Genomic DNA, 16,489 nt, shown 5'->3' on the forward strand with positions numbered 1-16,489 from the left:
CAGAGGCTTTAACCTTAACCATATCCCATTTACACTTTATATCGAAATTGTACATTTTATTGTTAGTTTCTATGAGTAAAGCACTATCTAAATAGAGCAATTCAACATTTTGTTAATTTGTTTCCAAGATTCATATTCATCCAAGTTATATATAAGACCTCGCTGACACCGATGTTCTTGTTCTTCATCATATGGAGTTTTAACCACGAAGAACCTAGACACAGCGGCTTTTGCTTTGAATTTAATGGCCGAAAAAGTCAAAATATACGGCAACTCTACATCTGTGACGCAAAGTAAATTAAACCATAACCAACTTCTGACTTCTTTATTTGAACCCAACATCACTGACAAGTCACATTAAAAAAATAATCTCCACATATATCAACATTTAATCATGGGCTACAAACTTTTCACTTAACACACAGACACATTCTTCCAAAATGTTCACATCCACTGGCCCATGGAGCATTTTTTTATCTAACAGAGCAAGAATTAGCGACAACTTCTCACTCGCTAAACACAAACGGAACACACAATAACAATACAAAAAAAAAATACACTATCCTGGCTTGGAAAACCAACTCAAGGCTTTCCGAAGTATTCATAAACAACACTCTCAACATGTTCACATTAAACAGAAAAGAGGTTTGGCAACTTGGTTCTCTTTGGGCCCCATACTTTTACCACCAAAAGAAGGTCCCAGACTGGCTACGGTTTCACAAGCTGCCCTTCAAATAGACAAGAACTACGCCGTCCCACTTGTAGCAACTAACTGCGCCAAATTAAGGCAGCATAGATTAGTAAACATGACGAGCAAAGAACCACACTTGTGGCATGGCGTTCTTGGCAAGCGGTCATAAAAATAACTCATTGTTTTCTCTCTGGCGTTTTGTCTTTCAGTCATTTGGCGTCCCGGGACAGTTCATGTGAATGTCCTTTCTGAGCTGCAGGGACACACAGCTGAGCCAACTGCGACTGGTGGGCATCTCTCCAACAATTTCCCAAATGTCAGTGTCTTCACAGTACCTCTCAATAGTATCGTGATACCTACAAGAACAAACAGATGTGTTTTACTGCAGAGTGCTGTATACAAATGTGCGTCTGTATAACTTGAGCATCCAATGAAAACGCTGTACCTATCCCAGCCCTCTTCTCCTCCCAGAACAAAGATCTTTCCATCGACCACAGCGGCGCCAGGCCGATAGCGTCGTTCCTTCATGGGTGCACACATTGTCCATTGGTTGGTCTTGGGGTTGTAACACTCTACTTTGTCTGTGTTTTCTGTCGATGCATGCCATCCTCCTGGAGTCACAGCAGAAAGTGTATAAAAGAAATATTCTTCACTCAAGTACAAGCATAAATGCATTCTCCTGTTCTTATGACATATAAGATAATATTGTAATGTGTTGGGATATTTAGTTTTTAAAATATAATATAAATCTATTGTTTAAAAATATGATGTGAAATAGTTCGTTGTAATGCGTTTACCTATAACATATATTTTCCCTTTGAGAGTACAAGCTGCTGAACCAGAGCGTGCGATCTGCATGGGGGCGACCTCAGACCATGCGGCGGTCTTCGGGTTGTACACTTGAGCAAAATCAGTTCCATCACCGTCCTCCAGGACAGCGCCACCTTCAGGGACATATTGTTGGTGATACATCCAGAACATCAAAGTTTTAACTTAAGATTGAATATACCTGTAACATAAAGCAACCCGTCCAGAGCCACTACTGCAGGACTGGTCACAGCCATCTTCACAGACTGAGTGAACTGCCAACAGTTGGTGTGAGGGTTGTAGCACTCGACAGAGTCCAAACGCGAGCGCCCCTCCCACCCTCCAACCGCGTACACAAAGCCATCCAGCATGACCAGCCCTAGGAGAGGGGCGGAGAGTCACTAACACGGGACAGTAACAGTACCTTTACATTACAAATGGCATTACTCCCTTGTTCATGCAGACATATAATATCTCATCCATCCATCCATCCATCCATTTTCTACCGCTTGTTCCCTTTCGGGGTCGCGGCATAGACATATAAAATTTTCTTTGCATTAAAAGAAATGATACATTTGAAATTGCACATGGCATTGCAATAAAGTATTGGGAGTAGTCATGAGAGTGTTATCGCACAGTGGATAGCACACGTGCACATGTGCAACAGGTGAGCAGACAGTGCCGACTGTCGAGTTCCAATCCGGCTCAGACAATTTGTTGCATTTTCTTCCCTCGCTCATCCCCATTTCACGCCATACTATCGCGACTAAGGCTACAGGACAAAAAAATCCTCATAATTATCATGACATTTAGAGGTGGGAGATATATCAAAATAATATATAATGTCGCAATTGTTGTTTTGTAGATATGCAAATCTACAATATTGAGTGTCTATAATTAAAACTGTATAAAATGATCTGAAACAGCAAGTGTAATCTCCAAAACAAGGATGGTTCATTTCATGGTCCATTCTCATTTTGAGAGACATTTACAGGCACATTCTAGCACACATTTCTGATGCATTGTTGAGATTGAGATAATCAAAAAAAGTATAGAAATATTCATACCCAGCTCAGAGCGCGCTACATTCATAGGAGCCATCTCAATCCAGGAGTCAAAGCACGGGTCATAACGCCACATTTCTCTGCTGGCCGAGCCATCAGGAAACTCCCCTCCTGCCAAGTACAACGTGGAGTCTGCAAAATGGTTATGGCATTTTCTAGATTAGAATTACAAAATATGTGCAATTTACTAAACAGCAATTTACTGCATGTCCTCCCTTATCTCTCATCCCCCATTTCACACTTTCTTCTGTCAAATAAAGTCTACAGGCTTTTATTAAATAAAAAAAATAAATACAAAATATACTTTAAAAAACAAATTGAAATTTAAAAACATGTTTTTGTCCCTTTGAATTTGGCTTTTCCCCTTCTCATCTGTATGAACCATGTTTGTAGTTGACCCACCAGACACGACCAGTCCATGTTTGCTCACGGCGAAGGGAAGACAGGCCAAATGCTTCCACTGATTAGTGACGGGATCGAAGCTCTCCACACTTCGCAGCACCACCTTATCATCCTCTCCACCAACTGTCACGATTACTTCTGCTGTCCCTGTTGCCACGGAAACATGCAATAAGAGCAAAAAGAGACCAGGCACAATTGCTTTTATTAGATTTTCCTCTGAGGCAACTAATAAAGGAAACACATTTGCAAGAGGGTTACACATGGTAAAGTAGCTATATTTAAATAATTATTTTCAAGTAGAACTAAAAAATAAAACAACAAAAACATCTTGTTATGTGTAAACGTGATTCCAGTTAAGTTACTTGGCTCAGAGTTGGTTGGTTTACCTGTGGACCTGCGTGGCCTGGCTCTGGGGCAGTAGAGCTCTCCTCGGCGGTCCTTCAGCAGCAGATAGTCCTTTGCTTCAGAGATGAGTCTTTGACAAGCCTGATTATCTTTTACTACATCGAGAGACTCAATCACATCGTGGAGGTAGTACGGGCTGATGAGAGGCAGACGGACGTTCTCCAGGACCTTCAGGACACAAATAAGAAATGACATGTAAAAACTAAATTAATCAGAAAAGGTTTATTGCCATTGCCAATGAAAGAAATTCACAAACATAGGAATTTGCTTTGGTGATTCCATGCAACATAAAACAATGAACAGTAATAAAACAACAGATATAAGATCAAGAAGGGCATGCATTAAAGAAAAACAATTTAAATCTACAATAGGATAAAATAAAAATGTTGCAGATTTGTTCATATTTATTATTAGTATAGAATAGAATAGAATATTCTATACTATGGCTATTAAGTTTTAACAACTACTTTTCTAAAAGATAAAAAAAAATATATATATATATATATATATATATATATTTATATACTGCAAGATTTCCAGGTTTCCTTACCTTTTCAAAGTTCTGTTTACGTGAAAGACATTTGTTGAGCCACAGGATAGCTGCCTCAAATACTACTTCTTCTTTTGGCACATTAAGATAGTCACTAGCAATAATTTCAGTCAGTTTGTCAACACAAAGAGAGAGGAACTCCTCCTAGTAAAAATAGAAACAATAATATGACATTAATGAGCCATATAGAACACTATATATCTGTGTGGAGAACCTATATTAAAAGATTTGTTCCTCACCTGCTGATAAACGCTGCTAAAGTGCTCGAGGATGTAGTCCATGCTACGCTTCTCCAGCACTTTACAAGAATGGGCTTCTGCAAAGCAGTGAATCCCCACACAGTTCATCTCATCCATCTGACGCTCCATGAAGCGACAGCAGGCCTCTCTGACAGCCATGACATCCAGCAGGTTGGCCGCAGCCAAAAGTGCCTGGTTCAACAATATATTTCAATACATTTTCTGATTGATAAAGGCATAAACATTGTTTTACGTTACGGGGGACGATATTGGAAAAAAATTATACTTCAATAATTTTTGGGATTATTTTGGGAACAATATTCAGACACCATTTTCACAAAGCATCAGGAATGTGCTAAAACAAGCCTGTAAATGTCTTTGTTGTGGTGCAAGTATTGCACAAAAAAGAGAATGACCATAAAATGAATCTGAAAAGAGTTCGAAAGAGTACGCTAGACATTCCAGCTCTTTATTGTCATTTTAAATGGTTTCATTATAGAAGATATTCTTGATATTCTAATTTTGCATAACTCTAAAATAACAATGTGATACTTTCAATTTTTCAATATCTCCCACCTTTACTTTTACCTGCACGTTTGCCTTAGAAATGTAAACCTCAGATGTATATGCATAGCTCACGAGCATCCCAATCATTTGGGGCTCAACTCCATTAATGGCAACACGCTCTTGCTTGGACTCGATGAGGTCAGTAGAAAACATTGCCTGTAGAAGTACAACAGTGGATTACATGTACTGATTAAATTAGTAAGACTTCAGTGTATTGTAGCTGAGTTTACCTGGAAGTAGGAGCTGAAGGAGGCCAGTACGATGCGGTGACAGGGGAACTCCTGCCCCCCACAGCACAGGGTCACATCACAGAAGGCATTGTTGAGGCGCAGACTGTTGAGCCCCTGCAGCACTGTGCTGGGGTGTCTGCTCTCCACAAACAGATAGTCCTCACTGCTCAGGGGCACAGGGGGAGCTGCTGCAGGGGGACTGGCACCGTCCTGAACCGAGTAAGTCTCGTTCAAAGTGGATGGCGACGACGGTAAACCCGCAATTACTGCCAGAAGTTCTGCCATGTCTCACTTTGCTAAGCAAACCTGCAACAGCAGGAGACAAGACAGGGGCAGACGACACTTCAGTTCACGTGAGAATAAAACCAATGACAAAAGTAATTATGCATGTTTAACAAACTTTGCCTGACTGACTGTCCGAGATTGTGTCTATTAGCTGACTAATGAGGCTTAGCAGAGATGCAGCAGCCTCACCACTGCCCGCACTATTTATGGAGCAACAGCTTTCAACAACACATCTTCTGTCTTTATAAACTCGACGTGAAGAGTAAAAATGTGATTTGTTGATTTAATAAATGGGCTATACAATACCTGAAATACATAATCGTGACTGGAACAGAGCAAACGCGCTCTCCTCATAGTTTGGTCTGGCAGCTGACGCCTGGAGAAGTTTACGCCTCTGTGACGGAGCTCCTCCCACAAGAGACCAAGTCAAGAGGATTAAGACCTTTGTACTTCCTGCTTTGTGTTGTTTTCCACGGAACAACCGCAGACAAGAATTTGAGGAATCCGTTTGACGTTATCAGTCATTTATTTTCTCCTATTGAGTTCACACCCAACATAACAATAACATGATGATCAGAATTTTATGAAAAAGCATCAGTCTTACAGAAGTTACATATCAGTTTCTTATTTTACATTTTTTATATATATTATTATTCATTGTTGTATGTTGCATCTTAATGACAAGCAAGTTCCCAGTTTGTGATTCGTATTTGTCATTATTTGTGATTTATTTGTTGACAATTAATGCAAATATTATTCTTTTATTCCAAAGCATAGCATTAAAACATAAAAGTAGCATACATTACATTTTGTTGACATCTATGAACATTAACATTTTATTCATGGTTTTCAGATTTTATTACAAGCTAAAATAATCTTAAAATAATTAAGCGACTTAATGTCTGCCGTTACAGAGAGCTGTCCTTCATAATGCCGGGACTCTCCAAAGCATATTTTCTGCGGGCAATAGCCTCCAGGATCTTCTTCCTTGGGCCCAGCTGAATGCGAATGCCTTTTAAATCTTCATCAGAGCAAAGCATCAGTGCCTCTAAGTCTAGGTGTTCTTTGCTGAATGCTAGAGCGTACTCTGGCAATGTGATGGACAACAGGAAGGCGTCGAGAGGAGAGGTGTCTTCATCCTCGTCATCCAGCCCCAGATCCTCCTGCTCCCACGGTAACTGACCATCAGCCTCCAGCCCCAGCTCATCCTCGCCCTCAAATGCCTCATTTTCAAAGAGGTACCCAAGATTTTCATTTTCACCACTTGGAAACTCATCTGACTCCAGACCCATGTTTTGCTGAAATATGAGACCGCCAAGCCCAGGTCGGTTGAATATGGATTGTTTCACCTGGATTCCTTCGTCATCATCTTCAGTGTCGTGGTTTACTTTTCCATCCATATCCTCATCTTGTTCATTGAAAACTTCTAAAAATTCAGGTTTGTCATCATCTGGTTTGAGAAAAATTACATTGCCATTCTCTCCTGATTCCTTGCCCTTTTTCCCAATCTTCTTTTGAAATGTCCCTTTAAACCTTGCTGTCAGAGACCCACCTTTGTTTATCATATTTTTGTCACCTAAACTGGTGATGGTGCCCATGTTAGATGCCTCCATGCTGGCCTCTGTGACTGACCCAAACCCTGGGCTGGGTCGGTACATTTTGTCCATCTTGGTTTGGTGTCTTTTCTTAACCCTCTCACACAGCTTCACCCGCCTCTCTGCCTCTTTGATGGCATTTTTCTTTTTATTTGCAACCTTTTTAGGATATTGGTTGGTTTCCTGTGAGGCAGAGGCATCCAGAAATCGCACACAGTCCATCCGATCACGGGAAGCCGCAACGTCCATGGCTGTGTGGAAGTCATTGTCTATGGCGAAGAGGTTGGCTCCAAAGTTGACAAGGAAACTGAGGATTTGCATGTGGTTGTTACCTGCTGCGAGGTGCAGCGGTGTGTTACCCCAAATGTCACTTTTGTTAGGGTCCCCACTGTAAGAACAAAGAAAATGATGTTCGTGAGTATTCATAAAATTGTGGTCAAGTTTAGCTGATGTATTTTAATTGATGCACCACTGATTTCCTCAGTCACAGGTTTATTGGCTACTTTTGAGTCTTTTGCAGGGAAATTGAGGGATGGATTTATGTCTTACAATTAGTACATGTTTAGTAATAGTTTTAAAAAAAAACTGTATCCGGATAAGTTCTTACAGCCAGTTTTGTCTAGTTACATTATGAAATAATTGGTAAGCCATTAAGAATTAAAGTCCTTTGATGATGTGTCATTTGTCTGCAATAAAAGTTATGATTGCTTGTGTCACTGCAGCAACTCACAAACAAAGCAGGTATTGAACAAGAACGAAACACAGGTCCGGTGAAGTTGAAAAACTGCGTTCATCAATTTACATTTTGTCGTTGTTGAAACTGAACTAAACCAGAGATAAAGATACAATTGAGTGTCGTTTTCTACGGCTGTAACTAGTAAACATTAGATCAGAGACAGCCATTGTGCGAAAGGTCGGAAAGAAATAAAACAGCTTGGAAAGGACCAATAATAAGATTTGTTTCAGATAGATCCGTTATTGGTCATTTGAAATCACTCTCTGAAATCACACTGTAACACATTTATAAGTGTGTTTCTCACCCTCTGCTGCAGATGAGCTGAAGAGCGTCAACGCGTCCATGCAAGGCCGCCAGTAAAGTTGGTGTCATGCCATCTTCATCCTCAGTGTTCAGGTCTTTGGTTGTTGCCTCTTTTAAGATGTCCAAATTCCCATCAATGGCAGCTTTGTGATATCTGGACATATTTCTATTGCGTGGAGATGGAGATTGTGAACAGCAGCTAAACGTCTGTCAGTGAATCCACACCGTCCGAAGCCTGGGCTGGGCGGGCGGTGACATTATATATCTCCAGGCGCAGCCATAAAACAGAAGCAAAGTCCAGTCACTGTGATACTCTGGTTTACAATATGCTTCAGGAAATGGTTCAGAAACGTTCACCTCAGTGCGATTTCTGTTGATCATCTGCTTTTTCCGCCCTGATAAACGGGTGATACTTTACTTTTTTACATAACTTTTAAATGAGCCAATAATTCCTCTTCATGCTGAATACTGATAATGGTACTTAAAAATACATAAAATAAAATGCAAAATAAATGAATGACCTGTACAAATATTAGCTATATTGAGTTTATACTTACTTATTTACTTACCGGTACTTATTTACTTACTTACTGTGCTTTCTTACTTAAGCGAGACATTACTTAAGCAAGACTCAACCATTTTTTTGTTTTTTTTAAATCGGTTTGCTTTCTCAACAAGCTTTCAAAAATGACAAAATTGTCCAATATGCACCTAAAGGTGTTTTATTATTTAATTTAATCCACTTCCAGCCATAGATTTATATGGAAAAATTTACAAGTTCACATTTCTGGAATACTAAATAAGATTTATTCTTGTTTGCCCCAAAAAAAATTACCAAGGTTAAAATCTGGATCCAGCCATTATTCAAATTTATGACGTCCCAAATATGTGCAATGTTACCACATACAAATCGTTTTTTATATATTACAGGATGAAAAACATTTTAAGTTTTAATTTGATTAATCTGAATCTAAGACTTTTCCCATATACCCATTCAGACTGAAAAATTGGGTAAACTCATTAAAAATACATCGTTCAATGAATTTATTAAAACATTGCCTTATTCTCCACGATGAGGCGCTGTTTTACACCCCGCTTTACGCGTTTGGCATACGTAGAAGAAGAAGACGTCTTGGCCAATCAGTGCACAGATGTTCCCGTGTGGGCGGAAACCTGTCAAACAGCAGAAAGCAGTTTCACCACTTTCCCTCTTTCCAAGACTTCGTGGACTTTATTCAGCGCTCGTTACACGTAGCCACGGTCACATTTACTTGCACAATCAGGGACATTTGCGCCCAAACAGCGCCATTCCCCTTTCTCCGTGAGTTATCCATCCTCCCCCGGTGTGTGCCACAGGCTGTGCCCGGTGAAAGCTGCAGCGATGACACAAAGCAGCGGCTCTGCGATCGGCCTCTTGTCCTACGAGACTCTGGTGCACGCCGTGGCTGGAGCAATGGTGAGCTGCGCGAACAAAATGTCAATAAACGAGTGAGTTTGTTGATCTTGTTGTGTTTGTGTGTCCCAGGGCAGCGTGACGGCGATGACGGTGTTTTTCCCGTTGGACACAGCCAAAAGCAGACTGCAGGGTGAGTAGGGCGGATCACCCCGGGCAGAGGTGAACTGATAATGTCATCAATTCGACACAAACGTAAATGGTTTGACACTTAGTACTACTAGAACATCTTACATTACTGGTAGTAGACTTTAAACATTCACTGGCCTATTGTAAATCTGTCGTAACTTTAAATTAATTTGGCATTTCCTGCAACATCGCCTGTTTGGTTAATAAATGAATCACTAACTTATCAATTAACTAATTTAGAATAATTGTTATCCAGACTATTCACAAGCTCAGAAAATAACATGCTACGGACAAAGAAGGTTTAATGACTTCTAAATGACACAGGAAACATATACATTTTGTGATTTGGAAGATATTTGCTCAAGATGTGGTATTACTTTAATTTTTGTATTACTTTAAGAGTCAACTTTGTTTTAATCAACTTAACAGCAACATTATTATTATTATTATTGTTGTTCGCAACCCTTCCCTTTTGATACCAGCTGGTTTTATTTAAACATTGGTATTGATACTGCTCTAAAACAACCAATACTTTTTCATGAAGCTGCACCATAGAATTCACACGGCCAATAGTTGACACGAGAAACTGTAGAACTACTTTACTTCCCCCCATTAACACCCATCACCCATAACACATTACAAGAGCTTTAATGTCAGACTCTGGTGAGAATGTGTAACTGCTGTAGCCTTAATACGTTCTCATCTGTGTAAATAAGTTTGTAATTAACTTACTCTGCAAACAGGAGATTATGAGATACAGCCTATGTATGAAATGACATATATTGGGTAATCTGTATTGGTATTACGGTTTGTAGTCTTGAAATCAATTGGAATCCAAATTGAATGAGCTGGTATTGCACGTCACTACTGATTGGATAATGGTTGATTTAAGTTTATTTTGTTACATTCATTTAATTGTGTTTATTTTCTTCACAGTGGATGAGAAACGAAAAGCCAAATCCACCCCAATCATCTTGGCCGAAATAGCCAAAGAAGAAGGCCTGTAAGAGCCTTTGCTTCCATCAAAAGGTTATTTCACTACTCGGTAAGACAAGATGGATAGTTTTAACATTTCTTTTTCTAATAGACTGTCACTGTACAGAGGGTGGTTTCCTGTCATCTCCAGCCTCTGCTGCTCAAACTTTGTCTACTTCTACACATTTAACACCCTGAAGAGGGTTATGGTTGCAGGCCCACAAAGGTCTAGACCTGGTAAAGATCTGCTCATGGGCGTCATATCAGGTATTACTCATGGCGCAACATCCAATTACTGAATAACTTATGATTGGCAGTGAGAATAGTACCTCCGTTTGGATGCAGGTGCAGTGAACGTAATCCTGACCACGCCCATGTGGGTGGTCAACACAAGACTCAAGCTGCAGGGAGTGAAGTTCAGAGACGAGGACCTCCACCAGACTCACTACAAGGGCATATTTGGTTTGTTTTTATCTGTGTGTTTGGGTTGGATACGGTTGTTTCTGTTTTATTAAAAAATTGCAAATGGTTGTGTGTTTTTTAGATGCCTTTTCACAGATCATTGCAAACGAAGGAGTGGGAGCCCTGTGGAATGGCCTCCTGCCCTCCCTCATCCTTGTCATGAACCCTGCTCTACAGTTTATGGTTTATGAGGCCATGAAGAGAAGGGCAGGCAAAGGTGGAAAGAGGGTAACCTTTGTAATAATATGCTTGTAATATTACTAACACAGATAATTTAATTGTAATAACTGAGATTTATCGATTTGTCCCAGATTTCTTCAGCTGAAATCTTTCTTATTGGAGCCATTGCAAAGGCCATTGCTGCAACAGCAACATATCCCCTGCAGACAGTTCAGGCTATTCTGAGGGTAAATATCAACTACTACTCTACTACACAATATTAATAATACTTTTGATATACTATTATTACTATTAATTAACTATTAACTATTATTATAATATACTATTATGCCTATTTTTGTTCCCCAGTTTGGTCAGTACAAGGGTGATGGCAAAGGTGGTCTCCTGGGAAGCCTGTCAAATGTTATAACTCTGTTTCTGGAAAGAATAAAGTAAGTGCATTTGTAAATGTTGGATAACATTTTATATTGTGGATATTTAACTTTTATGATGCTTGTGTTTCAGGAGCCATGGTGTTTTGGGGCTGTACAAAGGGCTTGAGGCCAAGCTGCTTCAAACGGTGCTCACTGCTGCTCTGATGTTTGTGGTCTATGAAAAGATCACTGCTGCTACGTTCAACGTCATGGGCATAAAACCAAAACTCAAGTGATTCTCACGGAGCAAATGAAATGAAACATGATGCCTTAGTGTAAACCTCTAGACTCCTTAATCACAGAGTGTCTTATGTTTCATCTGAGTGAGTGAACCATTCACTGTGAACTTGAATTTGAACAGGTTTGCTATTATGCAAATCTTAATGAACTAAATATCATTATTAGATTCATGATTCATTACAATACATCTTGTAAATGAGTGGTTTGCAATTTGTCAAAGAAAAGCATATATAATTAATTTATATTATATATATACACTGCACTTTTGTACAAAGTTGACATTGGAACTCTTAATATGTTATGTGAAGTGTAAAAGGTGCTTATGCCTTCTGACCTCTTAATCTTTTTAACAGAACTGTGTGACAAGAACTGTCAACTGGCAGCTTGAACTTTCGCTCTCTCTTAATCTTATCACTGTTTTGTATATTTGTGTTGGACACCTGCTTACAGGTGGTAGCTTCCTAATATTTGATCAAATTGATTTTTAACATGTTTACGTTTAGTTGTTTATCTTTCATTGATAAAGTAGCAGCTGGACACAACTAGAATTGTATTCACAGGAAGTTATTGGAGCAAATAAAATAAACTTGTGTGGTTAGCTCTATGAACAATTATTATTAATGCATTTTTCTGAACTGTTTTAACAGTGTGGAAATTGTAATGCTTAAAGTCATAATACAGACCTCATTTGATGCACATGTATGTATGTATGTATGTATCACAAAACATTTTTATAAATAAGTGACATTAACTTTTCAGAACTCTGAACTTATAACTTACTTTTTAACAAGCTGAATAAATTGTGAATTAACTGAACATGTTTTGAAATTTTATTAAAAACAATGGTCTTTTCTTAAAAATAAAATAAAAAGGGAGTTGCAAATATAATCACATTTGGAAAACGGTAAACTGGAATTTTCACAGTTCCAGGAAACAACTGTAGCAGTTATGTTTGTGTTCTCTTGATCTCGTCCACATACCACTCTGGCAGGAAGCAATATTGAGAATCTCTATGGATACTGTAGGCAACATCTCTGTGTGGTTCCCAAGAGAACAAGTAAACAACCCTGAAAATGAAACCATTTAGAATTTGTTAATTTATATGGTAGTAATTTATAAATCCATCCATTTTCTACCGCTTTTTCCCTTTCGGGGTCGCGGGTGACTGGAGCCTATCCCAGTGACTTTGGGCCTTTATACATCAAAATATATAAATTTTACCTTGGATTGTCCTCAGAGACAACTTGTGTGACAAACGTCAGAAAGTCATTGCAGAAGTTCATACAGACTGTAGGCTTCCAGCAGTTATATTCACCCTGTAAAAAGAGTTTTTTTGTTGTTATACACATAAACCTACTGTATCGTTAGTCATTAATACGCACCTTAATCAGTTGTGAAATTTTTGAAATCTGGAAAGTCTCTACTTTAACAACGACCCCGTCGTGATCCCGAAAGCCTGCAACAACTTGGGGCACTCCAGGCAGAAAGGACTGAGCCCACCACTTTAATAACTTGAACCTGAAAGGACAAACAGTTGAAACACTGACAAAAAGCTGCTCGTCGTCACTTGTGTTGCTGGGATTATGTTTATTATTATTATTATTATGTTTCCACCTCATTGATGTTTCTACCCATTTCATTCTACAGCTGTCCAATAAAGCCTTCAGTCCAGAAAATATTTAGGGGAAAAAAGACCAATTACTAAATAAATATCCACCTGTGGAAGTTGCTGCGCTGTTTGGGGGTGCAGATTTCAGCTGACGTTTTGAGCTCGACGTAGCAGGCGGGTGGATCTGGAGTTTTGAGGTCTTTAACTCTGCAGTCCACCTCACCAGAGAACAGGAGTTTGTGATCAGCAAGCCGAGTCCGCACCACTGTGCAAAACGCCTCGTTAGTGTTGACCACTCCACCGGGGTCTGGTGAGCTGTGGACGTCATCTGAAAGAAAGAGCGAGAGGATCATTTTTGACTGTTTATGTCGCATGTAAAGCAAATTATTTGGCGTACAATGATGGTACCTGCACACATGTACTGCTCAAACTTGTATCCCCAGTACATCATTTCAGCATGCCTCTCGGTGCGATTCTCGGAATCCCTACGAGCCGCGTCCGTCTCCACTTCACTGATGTAAACTGTACCCCTGAACTTACTCACAGCGAACATCCAGCCTTCTCGGGTCTCATACGGAGTTGTGAGCAATTTGGTTAGATGCCCCCGCCACATTACAAAGTCTGCATCCAGAGCACTGTTGAGAATAGAGCAAAGATTAGGCTCCATGTTAAATAGCGATCTTGCAAATATAAAACGTGTGAGGCACTTACTGTTTTGCTATATCCTTCGATGTGACTTTGGGTTTGTTAGAAATAATCCAATGCAGTAAGTGGTCCAACTTCTCTTTCACAGTTTCATCTCTCTTTACAAAGCGATCTTTGAATCCATCTCTGAGATTAAAGCAGGGATTCGAACCTGGGTCAACATAATACCTGAGCTGTCTTTTGTCATTAAAAAACCTTCGTTGTGAGTCCAAAGAAAAACACCCAACTTCGATGGGTTGTTTATACAGGGGAAAGTCCTTCTCATATGATTCCTTTATGGTGGTTAGTGTTGGAAGACTAGTTGCATGGGGTTTGTGGCTTGGGCCGGATTCAGATAGATGCTGATGATGGTGGCTGTTTGGTTGAAAGTGTTTATTCTGGTGATGACTTCTTTCAGGGAATCCACCGTGCTCTCGTTTCCTTCGGTGGTGTTGATCGCCTGAGCCTGAATCCCGGGATGCGTGAGGGTTGCGATCCATTACGATCTAAAAATGAAAAAGATGAAAGCTTGATTTGCAGTGGAACTGGGTAAAATAGTGCAAAAAATCTCACTGTGATCTCGTCCCTGCTTTTTTTTGTTTTTTGTTAAATCGACATATCACGATTCACTATTTCTCTATAAACCAGTGCATGTAAAATTATGACTAAAAGTACTTGTATAAAATGTACTTACAGATTAGTTTACACAATCTTCACATTCGCGCTAGCTTCCATGATCTCAACCATGGATCTATGATGATCTCAACGCAATGCTAAAAACACAATAACAGAGTGACTTCCGGGTTGTTTCGCCTCCAGTCCACTGTGTGGCAGCACCACTAAAAGCAAAGACACAAGACCCCTCTGAAAGTTGATTTTTATTTTTAGGTCTTGTGTGCGTTTAACATTTGGTTTTTAGGACTTACTGAAATGCAATGTGTTATTTTTCATTAACACATTGTAAGCCTTAGGTAAGTGCACCGTTTACATGACGCTTGTTTGTTACATCTGTCTTTTTATGAATCGTGGGTGTTAGCCTTTTAGCTTGAGTGAAAATGTAACATTATACAAAAGAAACGTTGAAGACCAAAAATGTAACTAATATATTTTCTTAGAAATGAATAGAAAACGGAGTTTGATTTCTGACTCCCTTATTTTGAGAAAGAGAAAAGCTGTCACTGAAAGATTTGGGCTCAGTGATGTGGACGGTATGTAAACATCAAACGAAGATAGTCATTCTTGTTATTTGACATGTTTTATATTTCCATTATGTATTTCCAGGACCCACCGATATCAAAGCCACGGTAGAATATCTTATGACATTGTTTCCCAGAAAACTCTTCAACGATGCCCTGCCTCAAATAGTGCTCAAACACCAACTTTACAGTTTGATTAGTGATAAGACTTTGGTGGATAAAGGCGTGGTAAGTTATGTTTAAAAAACAATGACAAGATACACAATTTGTAAACATAAGTTTGATTCAAGCCTAAAGTTACCCTTTCTTTATTTCATTTTATTTCTTAACAGAATAAACTGCGAGAACAAGGAGAACTTCTGATGTTTCAACTAGGTTTTGATTCGGAAGCCTTTGGTCTGGTTTTTGCCTCAGATTACAAAACCAAAGTCTTAGCAGGACAAGACGGGCGTGACACTGAGGAGACAGTGAAGAAGTTTATGGACAAAGTGTTGTCATCCTCCACAGATCTGAGCTTCAGCAAGGACCAGATGCTGCGTGATTTTCTATTTACTGACGCTGAAATCACGTATGGCCAAAACTGACTAATTTACAAGTTTTTACTATTTTTCAAGTTCAACACCTCTTACATTTCTCATGACCACCTAGGCAGCTGGTTAAGTCAGGCGTGCTGACTGTGAGGGACGCTGGCAGCTGGTGGTTGTCTATTCCAAACTCGGGAAAATTTACCAAATACTTTTTACAAGGTTGGTAGAAATACATCTGCTGCTTTCCGTTTGTACTGTCATTCCAATTATTTCCAAAGTGTAAATGCATTCGCTCATGGCAGTTTATTTTTTTAAGGGCGTAAAGCAGTACTCAACATGGTAAAGAAGTCAAAATATAATGAAGTCTTAAAAGTCGACCTGGAGGACAGAAAAACACCCTCTCAAGTGAAATTCCACATGAAATATCACATTCATGACATAGTTGGTGCAGAGCTTGTAGAAAGGTAAATTAAACTTCACTTTTAACACACTCTGCTTCACACACTCAAACACACTTAACACCAATTAAGATTTTAAGATTTTTTTCCCTCACTTTTGCAGTGTACCAACAACTTCAGGCACTTTACTACGATATGTCGAGGATTAAACCATCAAAGGCTGATGAACTTAAGTGAGGAAAAAAACAACATGGGGTTGTGCAAAGCATATTGAACCTTGTGGGTTTATGTTCAAATGTAAAAATGGCCATGTCATTTTTGTTGTAATAAAGATAGATATTTGGCTTGT

The 16,489-nt window shown here is 39.3% G+C and overlaps 5 protein-coding genes across 6 annotated transcripts; 2 read left to right on the forward strand and 3 right to left on the reverse strand.

Moving 5' to 3' along the window:
- Positions 1-867: 867 nt before the first annotated feature.
- Positions 868-5,680, reverse strand: LOC140358488 (kelch-like protein 24). Its single transcript, XM_072443360.1, has 12 exons — positions 5,547-5,680; positions 4,956-5,261; positions 4,747-4,881; positions 4,159-4,350; positions 3,920-4,063; positions 3,351-3,537; positions 2,965-3,111; positions 2,566-2,694; positions 1,701-1,877; positions 1,489-1,635; positions 1,137-1,302; positions 868-1,047 (listed from the first exon to the last, which is right to left on the reverse strand). Exons 2-12 carry the CDS (start codon positions 5,238-5,240, stop codon positions 897-899), a joined length of 1,860 nt encoding a protein of 619 aa, XP_072299461.1. The 5' UTR covers positions 5,241-5,261; positions 5,547-5,680; the 3' UTR covers positions 868-896.
- Positions 5,681-6,106: 426 nt separating this feature from the next.
- Positions 6,107-8,131, reverse strand: anks4b (ankyrin repeat and sterile alpha motif domain containing 4B). The gene is made up of 2 exons (XM_072443361.1): positions 7,876-8,131; positions 6,107-7,223 (listed from the first exon to the last, which is right to left on the reverse strand). Exons 1-2 carry the CDS (start codon positions 8,034-8,036, stop codon positions 6,149-6,151), a joined length of 1,236 nt encoding a protein of 411 aa, XP_072299462.1. The 5' UTR covers positions 8,037-8,131; the 3' UTR covers positions 6,107-6,148.
- An 896-nt stretch (positions 8,132-9,027) lies between these two features.
- Positions 9,028-11,945, forward strand: slc25a17l (solute carrier family 25 member 17-like). The gene is made up of 9 exons (XM_072443362.1): positions 9,028-9,330; positions 9,400-9,460; positions 10,393-10,459; positions 10,544-10,698; positions 10,777-10,893; positions 10,976-11,121; positions 11,205-11,300; positions 11,422-11,504; positions 11,578-11,945. The coding sequence occupies exons 1-9, from the start codon at positions 9,256-9,258 to the stop codon at positions 11,720-11,722; spliced, it is 945 nt and encodes a 314-aa protein (XP_072299463.1). The 5' UTR covers positions 9,028-9,255; the 3' UTR covers positions 11,723-11,945.
- Positions 11,946-12,531: 586 nt separating this feature from the next.
- dxo (decapping exoribonuclease) lies at positions 12,532-14,797 on the reverse strand. Its single transcript, XM_072443363.1, has 7 exons — positions 14,714-14,797; positions 14,047-14,525; positions 13,744-13,970; positions 13,444-13,663; positions 13,109-13,244; positions 12,948-13,042; positions 12,532-12,793 (listed from the first exon to the last, which is right to left on the reverse strand). Exons 2-7 carry the CDS (start codon positions 14,517-14,519, stop codon positions 12,673-12,675), a joined length of 1,272 nt encoding a protein of 423 aa, XP_072299464.1. The 5' UTR covers positions 14,520-14,525; positions 14,714-14,797; the 3' UTR covers positions 12,532-12,672.
- A 92-nt stretch (positions 14,798-14,889) lies between these two features.
- On the forward strand, positions 14,890-16,412 carry whr1 (winged helix repair factor 1). 2 transcript variants are annotated; one of them, XM_072442205.1, is made up of 7 exons: positions 14,890-14,990; positions 15,135-15,227; positions 15,301-15,443; positions 15,548-15,783; positions 15,864-15,961; positions 16,059-16,206; positions 16,304-16,412. In XM_072442205.1, the coding sequence occupies exons 2-7, from the start codon at positions 15,137-15,139 to the stop codon at positions 16,347-16,349; spliced, it is 762 nt and encodes a 253-aa protein (XP_072298306.1). In that variant the 5' UTR covers positions 14,890-14,990; positions 15,135-15,136; the 3' UTR covers positions 16,350-16,412. The 2 variants fall into 2 exon arrangements, with proteins under 2 accessions (XP_072298306.1, XP_072298308.1); XM_072442207.1 differs by having other exon boundaries at positions 14,977-15,227.
- Positions 16,413-16,489: the final 77 nt, after the last annotated feature.

The sequence above is a fragment of the Eucyclogobius newberryi genome, unplaced genomic scaffold (genome assembly GCF_026437365.1).
Source record: "Eucyclogobius newberryi isolate DKJ021-1_F unplaced genomic scaffold, fEucNew1.0.hap1 SCAF_13, whole genome shotgun sequence".
In the NCBI taxonomy this organism is placed as follows: domain Eukaryota; kingdom Metazoa; phylum Chordata; class Actinopteri; order Gobiiformes; family Gobiidae; genus Eucyclogobius; species Eucyclogobius newberryi.

Bases quoted from the DNA above. Each gene is read 5' to 3' on its own strand.
- whr1 (XM_072442205.1), top strand. From the start codon at position 15,137: ATGAATAGAAAACGGAGTTTGATTTCTGACTCCCTTATTTTGAGAAAG. The intron at 15,444-15,547 runs GTAAGTTATGTT...ATTTCTTAACAG, and splicing joins CTTTGGTGGATAAAGGCGTG to AATAAACTGCGAGAACAAGG. The intron at 15,962-16,058 runs GTTGGTAGAAAT...TATTTTTTTAAG, and splicing joins TACCAAATACTTTTTACAAG to GGCGTAAAGCAGTACTCAAC.
- dxo (XM_072443363.1), bottom strand. From the start codon at position 14,519: ATGGATCGCAACCCTCACGCATCCCGGGATTCAGGCTCAGGCGATCAA. The intron at 13,971-14,046 runs GTAAGTGCCTCA...TATTCTCAACAG, and splicing joins TCGAAGGATATAGCAAAACA to TGCTCTGGATGCAGACTTTG. The intron at 13,664-13,743 runs GTACCATCATTG...TCTTTCTTTCAG, and splicing joins TGAGCAGTACATGTGTGCAG to ATGACGTCCACAGCTCACCA.
- LOC140358488 (XM_072443360.1), bottom strand. From the start codon at position 5,240: ATGGCAGAACTTCTGGCAGTAATTGCGGGTTTACCGTCGTCGCCATCC. The intron at 4,351-4,746 runs GTAAAAGTAAAG...TTGTTGAACCAG, and splicing joins TTTCTAAGGCAAACGTGCAG to GCACTTTTGGCTGCGGCCAA. The intron at 3,538-3,919 runs GTAAGGAAACCT...TGTGTCCTGAAG, and splicing joins GTAAACAGAACTTTGAAAAG to GTCCTGGAGAACGTCCGTCT.
- slc25a17l (XM_072443362.1), top strand. From the start codon at position 9,256: ATGACACAAAGCAGCGGCTCTGCGATCGGCCTCTTGTCCTACGAGACT. The intron at 9,331-9,399 runs GTGAGCTGCGCG...TGTGTGTCCCAG, and splicing joins ACGCCGTGGCTGGAGCAATG to GGCAGCGTGACGGCGATGAC. The intron at 10,699-10,776 runs GTATTACTCATG...GTTTGGATGCAG, and splicing joins GCTCATGGGCGTCATATCAG to GTGCAGTGAACGTAATCCTG.
- anks4b (XM_072443361.1), bottom strand. From the start codon at position 8,036: ATGTCCAGATATCACAAAGCTGCCATTGATGGGAATTTGGACATCTTA. The intron at 7,224-7,875 runs GTGAGAAACACA...TTGTTCTTACAG, and splicing joins CAGCTCATCTGCAGCAGAGG to TGGGGACCCTAACAAAAGTG.